Source organism: Diceros bicornis, chromosome 3 (genome assembly GCF_020826845.1).
Source record: "Diceros bicornis minor isolate mBicDic1 chromosome 3, mDicBic1.mat.cur, whole genome shotgun sequence".
Taxonomy (NCBI): domain Eukaryota; kingdom Metazoa; phylum Chordata; class Mammalia; order Perissodactyla; family Rhinocerotidae; genus Diceros; species Diceros bicornis.
Window position 1 is genome coordinate 82,570,406 of NC_080742.1, and position 18,812 is coordinate 82,589,217.

The 18,812-nt window shown below is 44.3% G+C and overlaps 1 protein-coding gene across 1 annotated transcript; it reads right to left on the reverse strand.

The window, feature by feature from the left end:
- Window positions 1-499: 499 nt before the first annotated feature.
- Window positions 500-15,357, reverse strand: LOC131397441 (aldo-keto reductase family 1 member B15-like). Its single transcript, XM_058530319.1, has 10 exons — window positions 15,287-15,357; window positions 12,250-12,417; window positions 11,039-11,155; window positions 9,984-10,061; window positions 6,017-6,139; window positions 5,643-5,749; window positions 4,903-4,984; window positions 4,262-4,345; window positions 3,524-3,606; window positions 500-779 (listed from the first exon to the last, which is right to left on the reverse strand). The coding sequence occupies exons 1-10, from the start codon at window positions 15,350-15,352 to the stop codon at window positions 737-739; spliced, it is 951 nt and encodes a 316-aa protein (XP_058386302.1). The 5' UTR covers window positions 15,353-15,357; the 3' UTR covers window positions 500-736.
- Window positions 15,358-18,812: the final 3,455 nt, after the last annotated feature.

Below are 18,812 nucleotides of genomic sequence, written 5' to 3' on the forward strand. Positions count from 1 at the left end.
AGGGCTACACCACACACCCCTCCTTCAGTGAAGGGTGGCACCTTTGTGGGTCTCACAGGCTGTGCCACCACCAGAGTTGACTCTTGGCATAAGGACACGTTAAAGGCAAGGTGGGAGTGTGAGAAAGGGAAAAGGTAGAGAAAGGCAAGGAGGGAAGGTGCCAGAAGGCTTGGGAGGGAGAGGACAAGTCACAGTGAACTCTCCCAGAGCCCGCCTGCCTTCACAGCTTGGTTCAGCTGCTTACAACCTGGGTGGTCTTGAGCCAGTGCCTTGGCCTCCCCATTCCTGCATGTCCTCTTCTGTCAAATGGGAAGAAGAGTCCCTACCTCTAAGGAGTGGTTTCAGGATTCAATGAGTTAACACATGGGAAAGGCACTTCAAATTGTGATGGCACACAGTAATCTCTGATACCTGTTTCTTACTATTATTATTATATTTTTATCTTTATATCCTCACTGTTAATGGAGATTCCCCCCTCCCCCTGCCCTCCTGCCCATGATCAGATCATATAAGTGAAAAAAACTGTAATTTGCTTCTCTAGGTCGTGTCACCCTGTGATTTCTGGTTGAATATACTGATCTAGATACAACACTGCCTAGAACCTGACCTATGGGAGGGCCAGACTCAATATGATTTCAGACAAGCTAGGCTAAAATAGGGCTCTAGTGGAGAGAGTTACACTTCAGTAAAGCGAAGAGAGAGAATCTGCAGAGTCATCTTATCAGGAGATTGATCTTCAGTATTCTGCATTGAAGGGATATTCTTCCAAATGAGCCAACCTGAAGAGAAAACATGCGTGAAGAAGAATATTTTACTACTAGACTCTGGTTTCAAAGGCATTCTTCTCTGGTGTATCCTGTGGTCTTTGTGCTCTCTCAGCCTCCCCAGAAGATTCTCTAAGAATACAAGAAGGGGCCCCACCTCGACCTTCCATCAAACTGATCTGAAGGGTGTGCTGGGAGGAGGGCAGGCAAGCAGTGAGCAGGGCACCAGAATAGACTCATAACGATAGCTGATAATAATCCTGGTGCCAAGCACAGTGCTGGTGCCTTACAAGCATGATCTCAGTTCATCCTCACAACACTGCTAGATGGGGAATAAGAACAGAACAGTTTGAGGATGTTGTGAGCATTAAATGAGTTAATAATACAGGCAAAGGGCTGAAGATGCCTGGCACATTCTAAGCTAACATTCAATAGGTGTATAATTAGTACTATCATCCCAGTTTTGTGGATAAAGAAACCAACTTGGGAAACTTAGAAAATTTACCCAAGGTCCCATGGCTAATAATTGGCAGAGCTGGAGTTTGAACTAGGTGGACTCACTGCGGAGTTTTGCCTGCATTGGAAATGGTGCTGGAGAAGCAGTTTCGTCTCGGGGACTGTCACGTTTTACGTTTGACCTTCCTGTTCATTGTAAGCAGCTGCTGCTTTGCTGTCCTCCAGCAAAAGTAAGTGATTGGAAGACGGGAAAGGCTGCTCTATGACAGTGGGTTGGGCAGGACAGATGTGTGATATCGTGACATGTGAACAATGCTTGAGATACTGAAACACTTTTTAAAAAGTGAGAAATCATTTTGGCTTTTAAAATTTTAGAAGAAATTCAAATTGTCATTAGATTGGGGACCTGGGAGTAATAAATGCCAGGAGCCACCTTCCCAAGACAAACATCTCTGGAATATTTAATGAGATACATTAATCAGAAAGTATTGATGGAAGATCAAAGGGTCATTTAGAAGGATCATCTACTGAAAGTGGAAAACTTTGCTCAGATGCTTATAAAAGATTTAAATAATTTAGGGAGAAGTTACTCCCACCTCCTTGAAGAGGCATTGGATTAAGAATGAATCCTGTGACTGACAAAGTCAGCAAATTGTGGGATGGCATTGTCTAACTTGTCTGTTCTTGGGAAACTCACTTTCTTGGAAACGTGTTATCCAATCCTGTGGCTTCAAAAATACCACCCACGTGCTACTGACTCCAAGATGATTATCTGCAGCCCAGACTTTTCCTCTCAACTCCACACCAATACATCCGACGGCCTATTGACATCCCCTCGTACATGTCTAATGGGCACTGCAAACATGTCCCAAACCAAACTCCTGATTTCTTCCCCCAAATGGCAGTTCCATCTTGTGTGGTTCAGGCGAACTCAAAACCAAACATACAAACTGGAACCATCTTGACTCCATAGTTAGCAAATTCAGTGCCTCTACTTTCTCAATGTGTTCAGAACCTGACCATTCCTCCACTCCCCTCACCATCACCCAGGTCCAGCCACTGTCATCTTCTCCCTGGATTATTACAACAGTCTCCCTACCCAGAAGTCAGCGTGGCTCTTTTAAAACATGAGTCAGATCATGCCACCCCCTGCTCAAAACTCTTCAATGGCTTCTCAGCTCATGCAGAGCTAAAACTAAGGCCCTTCTCACAATCTACACCCCTCTGCCTGCTCTGAACCCCTGACACCTCTGTGACTTCGTCTCCTCTCACTCTTCCCCTCACTCAATCTGCTCCAGCCCTACTGGCCTCCTTACTCGAATGATCTAAACACAATATGACCTTAGGGCGTTTGCGCTTGCTGTTCTCACTGCCAAGAATGCTCTTCTCCCAGACATCCACATGGCTGACCCCTCACTTCCTTCAGGTTTCTGCTGGACTGTCACCTTATCAGCAAAGCCTCCCTCGCCCCACCCTAGTTAAAGTACCAATCCCACCACCACCCACTACTTCTTATCCCCTGTACCCAACTTTATGCTATCTAACATACTTATTTAGAGTTTAATTCTGTAGTTCCCCAATAGAGAAGAATTGAGACATTAGAATAGAATAGAGAAGAGAATAAAATAGACAAGTTAGACAATGCCTTCCTACAATTTACTTCCTTTCTTAGTTGTAGGATTCATTCTTGTTTGCTGAGGATGATTCACTCTGAGCTAACATCTGTTGCCAATCTTCCTCTATTTTGTATGTGGGTCACCACCACAGATTGGCCACTGAAAAGTGGTGTAGGTCGGCGCCTGGGAACCAAACTCAGGCAGCCAAAGTGGAGTGAGCTAAACTTAACCACTAGGCCACTGGGCCAGCTCCTGTAGGATTCAATCTTAGTTGACATATTTATTTTGAGTTTATTTTTGTATTCCCTCACTAGGATGCTACCCTGTGAAGTGTTAGTCCAGTGTCATATCTCGAGCACCTAGAAAGTGCCTGGCACATAGGAGATGCTCAATACATATTTATTGAGTGAATGGATGAATGGATGCTTCTGCCTTCTACCTCGTGAAGACAAGTCCTCTCTTGAAATTTTAGTCCTACATCCAGAAGTTCAGATAATAAACAGCAATTAGGGATATGTCTTTGCTCATAATGATCCCAGGTGCTCCAATTTTAATTTTCAAAACTACCAGAAAATATTATTTGAAGATAAAAGTAATCCCAGATAGCTTCCACTCCTTCCAGCTAGCCCTCTACCAGTTTAGAAAAACTGATGATCCTCCTAGTTAACTTAGCCCAGTGCCACTTACTCTTCCATGCGGAAGAACCTCCAGTTTCTGTTGAAGCTGAGTATGGTCGCCATCTCCTTATCACTCAGTTTAAAGTCAAAGACCTAGAAAGGTGAGAATTCCAAAACATCATCGGTAAGGCTATTTCTGGTGTGATTTGTGATTCTCAGCCAGGAGCAAGCTGAGCAAGCCGCAGCACTAACTGGCCATAGGTGTTTCTTCCAATGTGTCCAATGGGTACAAATTTGGCTCTAAATCAGGTCCGACACAAAGACTGCTGTGTTTATAGGGTTTACTGCTCTAAAAGGGAGATGACCAGGCTTGTAGGCGTTAAACCACAGATGTGCACCATGTCTGTGCTCCGCAATGCACATGTGGGTTCTTCCAGGTCAGTTCAAGTGCGGTCCATATCTCCCCTGCTGCTGGGAGGCGGGGTGTTTAGGCCAGAACAGTCTGCTCCTGCCTGTGGCCCATGACCTAACTGCTCAGGGGCAACCAAGGGTCTTCTCAGTGGTGAGAGTCACAGCTGGGCTCAGATCTGACAGGACTCCCTGGCCGCGCCCCTCAGCACATCCTTGGCCTCTGGGTCATTCATATCAGCTCCTCTGAGGTCAGCTCCCAGGCCTGAGATATGACGGGGTGGTGGGGAGGGGGTGAGACCCACAGACAACACAGGGATGGGATGAGAGCCTAGTGAGAGAGTCCCTCTCATCCATTCCTTCACCTACGAAAAGCAGGGCCACCCAGCCAAGACCCTACCTCAAAGTTCTCCACGATGCGTGCTGGTGTCATGGACTTGGGGATCACAGCCACGTTCCTCTGGATATGGAACCGGATCAGAACCTGTACAGAAAAGGACACCATGTTTCCACTTCTCTGTAAGGAGCCCTCCTCTACTGAAAGGAGAAACAAAATCTCTCTGTCACTAACCGTGTCTTCAGTTACAACAGCTAATATGACTGAGCACTTCACAGCTGTCAGTCACTTGTCAGTCCTGTGGTCCATTATCTCCCTTAATCCTCACAAAAATCCTATGATTTTCTTGTTTTAAAAGTAAGGAAAGTGGCTTGGACAGTGTTTGGGGTCATAAGGCTGATAGGAGGTGAGCTGGCATCTGAACCCAGATCTCTCAGCTCTTGTTGCTGAGACACAGGGCTCAACAGAAGCTGTTAGACAGATGCTATTCTGGTTTCAGCAAGAATCATGGTATTTCCTGGAGGTCCAAACAGACTTTCAAGGAAGGGCCTTGGTAGGCTTCCTCTCTTGTTTTCTTCCCCTTCAAGGAGTTGCAAACACAATATTAGGAACACAACCCAAGACTGGTTCGCTGGGGTAAAACACACACACAGACACACACAGACACACACACGTGCATGTGCACGTGCACACGTACGTTGTACCTGTGCTGTAGTTTTTTTGTGCTTTGCAGCAATCTCCTTAATCTTGGGATCCTCCAGTAGGGAAGGGTCTTCTGGCTTGGCCCTGGAGACAGAAAGATGGCTGGTGTGAATAATCATCATTGTTACCATATGCAAATGAGCATTACTCCAATGATGGTCCCAAGGCTGATCTTTAATCTTCTCCATGTGGGAGACAAGGCAAGAGGATCTGAAAGCTTTGTGTCTTACCCCTGAGCCCACCCATGGGCTCTGATGCCTCAGCATTTTGTAAAAGCTGGTCCAGCGCTGGGTGGCTGAACCTGAGTATTTCCAGAGGGTCAGGCATATTGCTGTTTTTTGTGGGTGTGAGGAAGATTAGCCATGAACTAACATCAGATGCCAATCCTCCTCTTTTTGCTGAGGAAGACTGGCCCTGGGCTAACATCCGTGTCCATCTTCCTCTACTTTATATGGGATGCTGCCACAGCATGGCTTGACAAGTGGTGTGTCAGTGCGTGTCCAGGATCAGAACCTGAAACATTTGGCTGCCGCAGCGGAGAGCGTGCACTTAATCCCTATGCCACTGGGCCGGCCCATGCTGTTTTTTTAAAGTTTCTATTTTTCCCCACTGTTTGGGTCTGCCAGCCACATTATCTCAGACATACTTTTCTTCCCAATGGCTTATAGTCTCATACCAACATTAAGCAATGACAAAATAATTTTTTAAGAGTATTACAAGAAAGATCCCTCAGAAGCCTCACCAAGGTCTATCTGGAGAGCCCAGAGCGCCATAAGCCGTGACAGTGATGCCTTTGGAATGGCAGTACTGGATCAATTTCTCCTGTGTGAGGTATGGGTGAACCTCAACCTGCAAAAGACAACAATCCTCATCACTAGGGAAGTTGGCCTGCTTTGTGAGCTGCTTATAGGGAATTCTACATACAAAAAAGACTGCCAAGTAAAGACCACACACTATCCACTGCCAGACTAGCTACACCAGACCCTGTGTCCCATCTCCCCAAGTGTCTTCATCACTGTGCCCTGAGGTAAGACTCAGTACATAACAGTCAACTTGCTTTCAAATGTTTAAGAAGTAATAGGACAGGGCCCTTATCTTTGATTAAACAGAATTTACCTGGTTAGTTACTGGTTTGTATTTCAGTCCAGGTTTGTTCAAGAGCCTTTCAATCTGGAAGTGGTTGAAGTTGGAGATCCCAATGGCTTTCACCAGCCCCTCGTCCACCAGCTCCTCCATGTCCTGTTGTAGAAAGGAACAATTTGGGCATTTCTAGAAGCTTGGCTTAGTCCTCTCTGGGGCAGGAGAAACTGGCAAAGGAGCCAATGCACTAGGATTAGCTGAAGCATTTAAAGGAAATATCAATCCAGCCCATGGATGCCCATCAAGGGTTGATTCCAGCCCTCCTGCCCTTCCACAGCTTCAATGAAACTAGGCATAAGAGGTAAAGGTTTTATACAATTGCCATGCTCCTCTCAGCCAAACCAGGATGGCCTGGGTTACCCCCAGAAGAGGCTGCAGCATGTGCAGAAGCATCTCTTGTCTGGCTTCTGGTTCACCCTCTCCCACACCAACCATCGTTTGGCTTGCAGTATCAGGGTCACTGGAGAAGAGTGTGCAGATTGCATCTCAGCAGGGGCACCTGGCCAAGTGGATGAGTATGGCCGACATCTGGCCACCATCCACCTACCAAGCCATGCTCCCTGGTGCAGAAACCACATTGACCCCAAGGAAAGATATCTATTTGTAGTCTTTAGCCTATAAGGGGCACTTTTCCAAACTTGCCCAAAGAGATCATATGCGTTAGCAGCAGCCCCAAATTCAACATATATTTGTCATTCATTTATTACATGTCTAGATCCTGAACAGGAACTGTCGGGATTTAGAAGCATAAAATGTGCTTCCCACTTCCGAGAATTTTACAGTCCAGTGAAAGTGCTAGAGGTCCCTTCTGGGGAGCAATCACACACGACGCTGAGGCTGCCTCAGATCACTGGACAGAGACGCAGCACTGAGAATCTGGGAGGTCAGAGAGGGAAGGGCCACAGTTGTCAGGGGAGGCTTTGTGTGTGGGATTTAAACTGGGACTCAAAAAATAGTTTGCAGAAAAGAGAGAAAAATCAAGAGCAAGTGAGGGAGGAAAGTGGGAGCAAAGGCTTCGAGGGAGGGACAGACATGAGGTGTTCAGAGGATGCTCTATCTAGTGATTCTCAAACTTGGCTGCAATTTGGAATCACCCAAGAGCTTTAAAACATACTGATGCCCAGGTTTCACCCCCAGAGCGTCTCACTGAATTGGTCTGGGATGTACCCTCGGTATAGAGATTTTTAAAACTCTCTGGGTAATTTTAATGCACAGCCAAAGTTGAGGACCACCAGATAAATGACGTAGGTCCTCAAATAGGGCAAAAGAGTTTAGAATTGATGAGATCGCAAGGTCCCTGAAATGCCTGAGTTGGGCAATGAGACAACATAAAAGTATTCGTGTGTCATAAATCAGGTGCAGTTGAGTCTACAATACATCTTGACTTTTTTACACTTTTTTTCTCCCATCTGCTTCAGGGTGGTCAAGGAAGTTTCTATTGAACTGGCTGTGAGTCCACACAAATATTTGTCACTTACATGTTCAGTCGTGCCTGTTTCATCTTAGACTCTCTGATCAAGATCATCAAAACCTTTTCATGACTTCAAAGTCTTTTATTTAGCAGTTATTCTCAAATCCACCCAAAGGACATGGCACTGTGAAAAGCCGGGTACTCTTTGCAGAGAACAATGACATAATTGCCACATTTGGTCCCATCCTAAAAGCTAGGGCAAAAAAATCTTGTGGAACGAGCCTTAAGGTCTGCTAGTCTCCACATTTCACAACGAATAATTCCTAAGATAGGTAAGCACTCATGTTTTACCAGGGTCATATAGATGACAGAGCCCTCATCACATTTAATGCAAAGGCTGAGTCTGCCGAAATTTTAGACGATCTGTAGGTCTTACCACACTTCTCATTCTCAGGAATAAAGCATTCAGTGAGTCGAGCCCATGCACATAAACCATTATATTGTTCACTAAGTCATCAATCGTGAACCATTTCTCTCACAGGAGCTTGTTCGTGGTAGGAAAATAAATATGTTGACTTTTTTGTACAGTTAAGTCCCCCAATTTGAGTATTCATTTCCTGGCTATAATTTTGTCACTAGCCAAGAGAAAGTAATATCTTTTCTTGAGATTCAGGCTTAATAAATTTATTTTAGCAAATTTATCAAACAAGTATTTCAGACTACATAGTTGGATAACGACCTGTAGGGTCGTTAAGGTAAAAAAGAATATGTAAATCTAATAAAACCAGCATTTTCCAACTTGCAGTTTGAACCCTCTTTCTAGTATGTGGGCTCAACCACCTCATGGCCTGGACAGCAGTGATGTTCTGTCACATTTACCTCAAATTCATATTTAATTGTAGGATCAAGTAGCAGAATGTATGACAAATTGATGTCTTCATAAGGTTTTCCCACGATTATTTGCCTTACTTCTATGTATAGTTTCTTGCTCATGAGATGCAGTATTTCCACTGATTGATTGTTTAGTATGACTTTTAATTCCATAAATCATTGCTCTTTTATGATTGCTAATTTTAACTTGTAGAACCTACCAGCAAATGACATACCCTTATGGAGCAAATGCAGCGGAAATACTGAAGATTTTTGTCATGACTCTTTATCATGGCTGCTAGTTTTTTGCTGTTTTTTTCTTTCTACATACAACCCAGAGAGTTTGATAACGGTCTTAAAAACTCACCCATAGAAATCCAGATAGGTTTCTCCATACTTTGTTTTAACAGCCTTTCCGCTGTTATGAGGTAAATTTAAAGATTTACCTGCCAAAGATAATTTTCCTTACTAATACATTTACAGGATTGCTAACCTTACCATTGTAAAATGATTACTTTTCTGCTTCATTACCCTTTCCAGTTTTGCTATCTGAATTACCTTACTGCTAGTTGTTGAAGTTCAAAGCAGCAGGAATGCTGTGCTTACAGATAGTTTTGAACACACAATCCACAGAAAGGTTAGATTGAATTTATATATAACAATTTTAAGCTCCTCAGAAAGGTTGGGTTTAATATATTTTTAAGCTGTAAAACACAATACAAACTCGGAAGGACATGTGCCCCCACCCCGTAAGCTGACAAATAACACAATTAACTCTCAGAGTTTTCTTCACCCTCATTTACAACCTGTTCATTCACTTGGTTCTCTACTAGCATTTGCAAGAGGACACAATGATTTCAGAAAAAAATTATCAGAGAAAGACTTTCATTCCTTAATTCCACTTTCGATGTGAATTAAGTGGAACAGGTCATTATCTGATCTGAGAAGCGGGCACTCGTGTGCCCCGAGGTTTGGACCGGCATATTCACTGTGCGCCATGCACCAGGTTAAGGGCGTCGGTGGTTGCACTTTTGAGACAGAGAGACCTGGGTCCAATTCCAGGTCTGCCACACACTTACTATGTGACCTGAAAAAGTCACAAACCTCTCTAGGTCTCAATTTCCTCCTCAGTAGATGGGGATGTTAATAGTACCGGCCTCTTAGGGTCGAATGATTAAACCAACTCTCTGACTATAAAGTTCCTGGTACTCAATAGATGTTGGCTACCTTGATCCTTAATTGACACATCCTAAAAGATATGATTAACATGTACTACAAGGGTTTTTTTTTTAAGAGGCAGAAACGGAGGCTTATTAGAGATAAATAACTTACACTAGGTTACTCAACTAAGACATGCACACCTGGGTGAAACCTCTGTTCTAAATGCCTCTCCCTGGTTGGAGAACAGCATGTGTATCTACCAAATTGAGGTATATTATATTCCCAGTCTCATTGGAGGACTCAGTCTTAGGCTTTGAAAATATAAATAGTGTCACAAGGACCCGAAAGCCAAAAGTGATTAGGACGGAGTTCAAAGAATTAGAGAATGAGAATGGTATGAAACAGCATCAAGTACATGGGATCTTTCACGCAGTGTAGCCCCCAGTGGATGACTGAAGAAAGTCCTCACTCCCAGCATACTTAGAAGAAGATGGAACCTACCTCCCAGACATCCAAGAATGTTGTTTTACTGCCAAAGATCTTGCCTTTGTAATCTTGGGGATAAAAGTCCTCCCCAGGCTGTAAATGCAGAACAAAAAGCTTAGTGAAATGTGCATCTGAACATTTGGCTCTGATAACTGGGTTTCAGGATCCTAAGTCGTGCTCTACACCCACATTTGCATACCATTTTTTCAAGTTCCTGGGTACAAACTTCAAGAATGAAAGTTTAATAAAATCTCTAAATCAATCTACTATATTATATAAGTTCTTTTATTTGAGAAACTTTTAGGTTGGTTTTAAAACCATTAATTAGCACATTCCAAAAGCCATCATTATTACCATGGGCATTAAGTTCATAAACCCAGTTTTCATATACTCTTGGGGGCAAACTTCAATTTCAAAATCACCAGACAAGGGTTAGCACCCAAAAGAGTGGCTTACTGGGGGAAGATACTGGCCAACTTCTGTTCTTGCAGCCTCAAGAAGCCTGCACTTAGGGATGGCATGCTATCATCCCCCTAGCTGATCATGAGGTGAGGGAGCCGGGAATTCTTGTCCCTCACCCCCTCAGAAGCAGGCTGGAGCAGAGCCCCAGGTAACGTGTGTGGTTTCTTCCGTGAGGACTGGCTACCTTCCAGCATGACCGCACTTGGGCTTTACTCCAAGATGGCACTCCCAGGGCGGGCTGTGGTTCACACGAGGGTTAGCCCTGAAATATCATTATATAAGAGCCCCCTGGGGGGACACTTGGCATGGAATCAGGACTATGGTGATGTAGCAGTTGCAGCTTGCCTGGGCTGCCAGAAATCCTGATTCTCTCAGATGCAGCTGAGAGGAACCTAGGCACGCGGTCAAGCTCCGCAGCCGCACGTGGACTTGGCCTCCCTTCCAGACCAGCACCTTTCTTCCCCATCGTCTCCTCCTCACAACCTGCAGCTCAAGTCATGAAGCGCAAGGCCTCCTGCTTCAGCCCGCCCAGCCCCCAGGCCTGGCCCAGCTGCTATTCTCCAGCTCCCGCTTGGGAAGTGGAGTCTGGGACAGAGAGTAGCTCAAACCTGTAATCCCTGTGGCCAGTGAATAAGATAGATGTCCAGATAGTCCAGTTTCAGATCCTTGAGGGTCTTCTGACAGGCTTGCTTCACTAGAGGTCTCTCGAAGAAGGTGGGCCATAACTGCAGAGATGCAACAGTGAGACGTCAGTACTGGGGAGAGAAAGCGCCACGTCACACTCCTTCTCCTGCTTTTTAACAGACACCCTGATCTAACCTGGGGGCAGGCCATTTATAGCAAAGTTGGTTAAGACAGGAGATCCAGGTATGGAAGATAACCAGGGTGCTCAGCAAGTCAATGACATTTCCATGTTGAGAGTATGTTATTGTTTCAACTCTCCTGGTGTTCTACATGTCTCTTATGTTATTTAGCATATTTGGGCACTGATTTCCTATTTGTTTACATGTGTCATTCCCTTCCTAGGTTGTCGGCCTTCCGTGGGCAGGAATTGTGTTCAGCTTTTAAATGTCCAGCATTCTTAAGACTTTGGAAGCAGATGGTCCTCTCTCTGGTCTCCCATGTCTCCATGTCTGTGGCCCCAAGTGATGAGTTGACAAGGAGCTTATCCAGACTCAACCACTTCATACAGTTGGGTCTATTCGTCCCACAAGATGCATGTACTTCCCAGGTACCTGTAACTGGTGTTTTTAGCAAATTGGGTATAATACACATCCAGTGATTCTCAATCTTCTCTCAGTTGACCCCCTTCCTGTTTTTTATATCACTTTGTAACTCACCTTTGATTAGTCTGAACTAAAATGAAATTCATATGTGACAATAAAGAATGTTCCCGCCATTTTCCAGAATACTGGCTGAGAACCTCTGGGCTACAGCCATTGAGACAACAGTGCTGAAAGGTGGTGCTTCAGGATCATTCCCTGACTCCACCCTTAACCTGTGAGTGCCACAGGGCAGATGGATCCCACTGATGGGGAGCAGGGAGGCCAAGGGCACGGCCATGGCTCAACGGAGCCATCCCACTAGGGGAAAACTGTGTGGAGATGCATGGCAGCAGCAGTGTCTCCACATCCCAATATTGGTCTAGAGTGTGGATTTGTTTGTGTCCAGAGACATTATAAAGTCATCGATGAAGAGGGCTGAGGGAAATGATGTGAGCACTTAGAGGGAAGACTCACAGAATTCTGGATGCTGACCAAGTCCGCATACCTCTGCCTTCCTTGAAGTACAGTCCTCCCACCAAATGAGCCCCATGTACCTTGCTAACAATGAAGAGGTCCTCCCTCTTCACAGCCTTCTCTTGGATCTTCTCTTGGATGGCTTCCCCCACCTCGTTCTGGTTCTCGTAGAGATAGGCACAGTCGATATGGCGGTATCCTGCATCAATGGCCACCTTCACAGCCTCTTTGACTTTGCCTGGGGCAGACTGACAGGAAAAAGAAAAGACCATCATATACTCTCATCCTCAGACCACCTTCATCAGGCTCTCCTACACAACCCAGCTCCTCCAAACCTAGGCTTCACTGGGATTCCGTTATCCACAGGACACCTGGGAGGAAAACACACCTTGGAAAACTCGTCAAAAGAGAAGGAAGGAAAGTGAATTAACTTTATGATTATGGCCTCATGCCCTCTGCTAGCTAAAAGCCCATTCCCTGTAATTCAGGTTAATCCTCCTGCTCTGAAATGTCGCCAGGTGTGTGGCAGAGACAGCCGGCCCTACTGCAACCCTTTCTAAAGACCCGGCTGACAGCTGGATTCTGAAATCATCCAGAGGAATTTTCAGACAAGTTCCCCAAATGGCCATTATCTGGCAAAAATCCAGGTTCACCACCTCCTAGGTATGCGGCCTGAGCAGATTACTTAATTTCTGTAAACCCTGTCTGCAAAGTAGGAACAAGATTAGAACCTGCCTCCTAAGGTCGTTGTGTTGAGTAAGTGCATGGTGAATGTAAAGTTTTAGCCCAGTGCCTGGCACATGCTGTGGGGTCAGTGGGTACAGACCATTATAGAATTATTGTTGCAGAAAAAGGAGAAATAGAAAACCTTGTAAGAATGGAGTTTCTTTTCCCTCCTTAAGGCAAAAAAAAAAAAAAAGAAAAAACCTGAAAGCATTAGAAATACCACATTCTGTCTAATCTAGTGAAGCCAAACAATGAAAAAAAAAGCAGTTAATACTGATCTTTCACAAAATCTTTTTAAAACCTCTTCTATTGTAAAATAACAAACATGTTCAGAAGCATCCCAGGGTGCCCTTGTTACCGCACAAAATTGGGGTTCTCTACCCAATGTGCATAAAGAAGCCAATTAATTATGGCATCAGCCTTTGGGGCAGAAATCAGCTTTTAGTCTTTGAAGTCAATCTGCAGGGAGACAGGGGGAGCGTGCCCTGAGATCTGTCTCCCCACTCAGGATTTGGGGCAAAATTTAAGAGGTTAGGGAAACAGGCTGGCACGTGGAAACACTGATGGGACAGGCTTTGATTTGTGGGCTTCAAGCATTTATTACTAATACTAATGACATACTAATGACAGTATGGGGGAGGAATTTTAACACTGGATCTTCCTAAATGAGGGAACCCTCGCTTCTGATAAGAGTCTGACTTTCAAGCCAACCATGATGGCCTGGTGATTAATAAAGTTTGGCATGCTCCACTTCAGTGACCAGGGTTCAGTTCCTGGGCACGAGATCACATCACTAGTCTGTCAGTAGCCATGCTGTGGCAGCAGCTCGCATAGATGAACTATAAGGACTTACAACTAGAATATACAACTATGTACTGGGGCTTTGGGGAGGGGAAAAAAACAAGAGAGGAAGATTGGCAACAGATGTTAGCTCAGGGCAAATCTTTCCCAGCAAAAAAAAAAAAAAAAAAGGAAAGTTGATGCCAAAAAAAAAAAAACAGTCCGACTTCCGGATGTAACCTGGTCCTTGGGTTCCACGAGATAGAGGATCTTTGGTTCCAAAGTGGTTTCAGGTCACGATTTCTTCTTTTGTGCATGTCCTGGGTATGTGATTGTTCACTGTTTCTGAAAGGCAATTCTGAATCACTTTGATGACAAGAGATGGGGTCTGTTCAAACAGGTCCTGAGGGCGCAAGGCTACACCCTTCCTGACCATCACACCTTCCCTTACTTTCACTGCTAAAAGTACATGATCCTTTAAAATTAGATCATCTCTACATTTTGAAAATGGCTCCCTTCATAATCCTTACTTCTGAAAAGAATTTTCTGGTAAGTTTATACAGGGTGAGCAGATTCACTAGAGAACTGGAAGTGATTATTTGTCATATCTGTTTCAAAGTCAATGCTCTGATTTGGGGCAAAACAGCCCTGTTCTGGTAAGACTTAATCCATCTGGAATTGGAGTGCTCACCCAGACTGACCAAGAATGCTTCCTGAGAATGACCCAGGCCTGGGATAAAGAGGGCTCCTACTCTCTAACCCTGGAGAGGCGAAGGGAAAGAGGAGGCTCCTAGAAGAACAGAGCCAGTGGGGAGAGAATCATCAGAGGGACAAGAGAAGAAGATGCAAGGACTGTTCCTGGTAACTAGTCAGCATGGTACTGTCACTGATGGAAATGAGAAAGAAGGCAGTTAGGAAGTGACGGGGAAACATCACCCTAGGAGAGGCTCAGGAGTCTGCTTTCCTGTGCACTGGGAGGTGCCTGTCTGGGTTTTGCCAGTTGACTTGAGCACACCTGGGCACTCTGAGCTCCTGACTCCCACCCTGGCTCTCCTCTTGCTGGGTCCTTCCTCCCTGTGGTCTCAGCTCAGACTCTACTGTGCACCAATCTCAGGACCACTTGGGGATCTTGTTGAAATGCAGATAGTAACTCAGTAGCCGCGGGTGGGGCCTGAGACTCTGCATTCTCACAGGCTCCCTCCCAGGGGTACTGGTGCTGCCAGCCCAGGTTCCATGCTGAGCGGTGAGCAGTGCCAGGGCCTTCCGAGCCCTGGCATCCCCTCCTCTCAGCCACCCAGGCAGCAGCAAACCCACGGCCCCTTTAAGTGTCCTAGAGCCAGGGAGAGTTAGAGGGAAAGGTGGCTAGGAGAGAAATTGCCCTGGAAAAGCTTGATAATTGTTAGTGAAGCTCTCACCATTCCTGCAAAAAGCCAGACTTGCAGCCTGAATCAGCCCTAAGAAAGGAAAGCAACCTCAGTCCTGGCTCCAGGGCCAAACTCTCACCTCCCCAGACCCCTGCCTCAGGGCATTCCCTACCGACAGAGGAGAGAAAATGCCCTCAATTCCTCCCCTCCCCCCAGAGATGCACATTCCAAATATTTGTATATTTACCCGCCAGGTGCCCAGGCCCACAATGGGCATCTTGGCCTTGGTGCTGAGGTCCAGGAAGCCGGCCATGGTGAGTGCTGAGCCAGCACTGAGCCAGCAGGTAGCTGTCTTCTGCCTTGGTCCAGGGCGGGGCAAAGGTCCTGGTGCAGAGGGAGGAGCTGGAGGCTGGGGGCGGGCAGTGGTCTCTTGCCTTGGCATGAACCTGCAGTCCTTAAGGCCTTTTTTGTAAGACTGAGTACTGTTAATGGACCTCAAACATCATAACCTCATGTAAAGTTCTCCCTTCTACAAAATGCATGAATTAATTTTATCAATTTTTGTTTTCTTTTGCTAGGTTAATAAATGGAAAATAAAAGTCCATTATTTTAATTTGTTCCTATCTAATTGCTCTAGAGTTGTACGTTTTTTTCCCCCAGACCATAGACATTATCTGTTAACCACCTGGATAGGATCTTCAGATGCTAATATTCTCCACATATTTATTTAAACACAATAATTGTGTTTACAATGAACTTTTTAAATCCTTGTGATTTCCTTAGAAAGAAAACTTTGTGATTATAAAATGATACATAAGAAAAATTGGAAAGTGTAGGAGATTACAAATAAGGAAATATTAATCACCTGTATTCTTGCTGCTCACGATACTATTGAGAGAGCACTGTTTCTCCAGCTCTTTTTCTGTGCATTATATATTTTTAATATATATTTTTCTGTGCATATGCTTAAATACCACAAATAATTTAAACTTAATACCACAAAATAAACTTTTCTATACATATATAAAAACTCTTCTTAAAACTGTTTTTACATCACACATCATTTTTAATGGTTGTAGAAGATTCTGTTTTCTGGATACATTATAATTTATTCTATCATTTCCCCTATTCTTAGTAATTCAGGTTGTTTTCAGTTTGTTTCTAGTATAAACAAATAATATTTCAAAGAAAACCTTTGTGAGTAAAGCAATGGACACATTTTGATTAATTTTAGGCTAGTACTCCAGAAGTGGGAGCATGTGCTCAAAGGAAATTTCTTTTAATTTATCATGTGAGACCTGGTTCAAAATTGAGTTTTTTCCCAACATCATTTATAGAATAACACATGCCACTGTTTTTGATGTTTCAATAATCATTTATAAAGCATTTACAGTTTTCATTTTTAATAATATAAAAGTCATATATACATGCTCTTTGTAAAAAGAAAAAAGAAAAATCAGTAGAGAACACAGAAAAGGTTATGTAAGAAAATAAAAACCATTCATACTCCCACATTTAGAGATGATCATTCTTAACATTTGGGGGCATATCTGCGGATGCCCACTTAAGTCAGGAAATCTCAAAGCGGAGGAGAACTGTGCCCTGTTTCCTAGGGTGAGGATGGGAAGAAGACATCAAGTCTGGGATGGAAGTTCCAGGACCCCTAAACTGTAGAGTGGCAATGACTGCAGGTGGTGTCCAGGTGAGTGGGCCCTCGGTGGCCTCAGGATGTCCCATGAGCCCCAGCCCAGAGCGGGGAGAGCAGCCTGATTACTCAGTCCACCGGGGAAGCCAGCTGAAAGGAAGGAGCCGGGAGCCCACAGATGTCTCAGAGCTGAGATTGTGGAGGTTGTCATGTGGACGTACACAACCTGCACATCATATTCAGGGGAGCTGGATCGAGGTTATAGAGTGGGCTGTGAGGCCAGGGAGTTGATGGGGATGCAGACATCTGGAATGACTGCACAAAGGGATGAGCACACCTGAGGACCAGATATATGAGTCACATCTCAGGGGAAGCCAGTGTCAGATGGTGATCCACCCCAGGCACCGCTCCTACACTGTGACATTTAGTGAGTCTCCCCCTAAACCCAGCTGAGAGCTGGAAAGAAGAAATCCTAAATGTGGTGGATTTTAATCCTGAAACAAATAGAAGTCAGAATGAAACAAAGGAGAAAGCCAGTGTAAGCTGGAAGTGTAACACAGAAAATTTTCAGAAGTGGATAAGATCTGTCAGAAGCAGTTGATCCCAGCACATTTTTTTTCTTCATGCCTTCAGAGAGTAATTTTAATTTCAACTATAAAAAAGTAAGTTTTATTTCCATGATTAACTGAGGAATACCTGGTTCAGAATTTATCTCGTGGGAAGAATGATCCAGGCATAAGGTTTAGCCAGCTTAAAACAAACAGAAAATGCCTTCATTATCACATGAAGAGAGAGGTGACTCTGAGTCCAACACATTCTCTCTATGGTTTATTATTATTATTATTCTTAGACAGAACCTGTACCACTTAACATTACATGGAGTAACATATTTTCTCATTTACTCTTCAAAACAATCTCATAAGGTAGATACTATTATTATCGCCATTTTGGATGAGGAAGCGACACATAGAGATGTTGAGTTTTGAACTTTATTTAAATGTTTCAGTGGAACCATACATTGTGCATTCTTTTGTGTCTGGCTCCTTTCACTGAAAAGTAGGCTTGTGAGATTCATCCACATTGCTGAATGTAGCTGTAGTTTGTTTATTCCTGCTGTTGTATAGTATTCCACTATGAGAAGACCACAATATTTTTATTCAACTACTTATGAGCATTAGGGATCTTTCTAGTTTGGGGCTTTTATGAAGTAACGAAGCTATAAACATTGTCGTATGCATTTTTTGGTGAATATATGTTCACACTTCTGGTGGGTATTTCCGTGGGAGTGGAATTGGTGAGGGTAAAACAGTGGCATGAGGGTAAAACAAAGCTCCCTGGGGGATTCTAGAGTGCCCCCAAGGTTGAGGCTATACCCTAAACAGCATGTGGGTGTTTCTCATAGTACAATCTACCAACCACGGCTACCTAAACCAGCTCAGATACTTGTTAAAAAGGCAGATTCCTGCATCTACTGAACCAGAATGGAGATGGGGGATGTTCCTTGTGAATCTACACTTTAACAACCCCATGAAGTGATTCTTACACACCGCAAATTTGGAGAACCACTCCATTACGCCATATGGCAAAGAAGAAGTCAATCCAGACCCAAGAATATTTCTTGATCCAATGTCTTTTGAAACTGATGGAAATGCAACTACTAAAGGGAATGACGACCTTTTCCCTTCAGTGAGGATTTGTGGATAAGAACCACTCCTCTCAGGCATTGTTAATTTTGAAAACTTGCTACAAGAATGGAGATAGTTTAAAGATTTTTATAAAACTTGGAAACTCATGAAATCACTGTTTTGTTGGATTCTTTACCACTGGGGCTGATAGAATATTCCCATAATCCTATAAAATGAGAGGCATGGGATGGGTCTAAGTCGAGGCCATAGCATTCTTATCAGCAATGGAAGAAGAACAAACATATGCTTTCCTCCAGGAACTATTTCCTACTTCTTTGTAAAACACAAGCACCAGAAGTGCTTGCCAGGCCTGTTCAGTCTCTACCCATTCAGAGTGGAGTCTCTCCCTCTGGGGTCCCCACACCCTGGAGAACAGGACTCTTTTTGCCTCACCAGGTCCCTGCCTATAAGAATCCAGCCCCCGTCTAGCTGTTCCCTGTGTC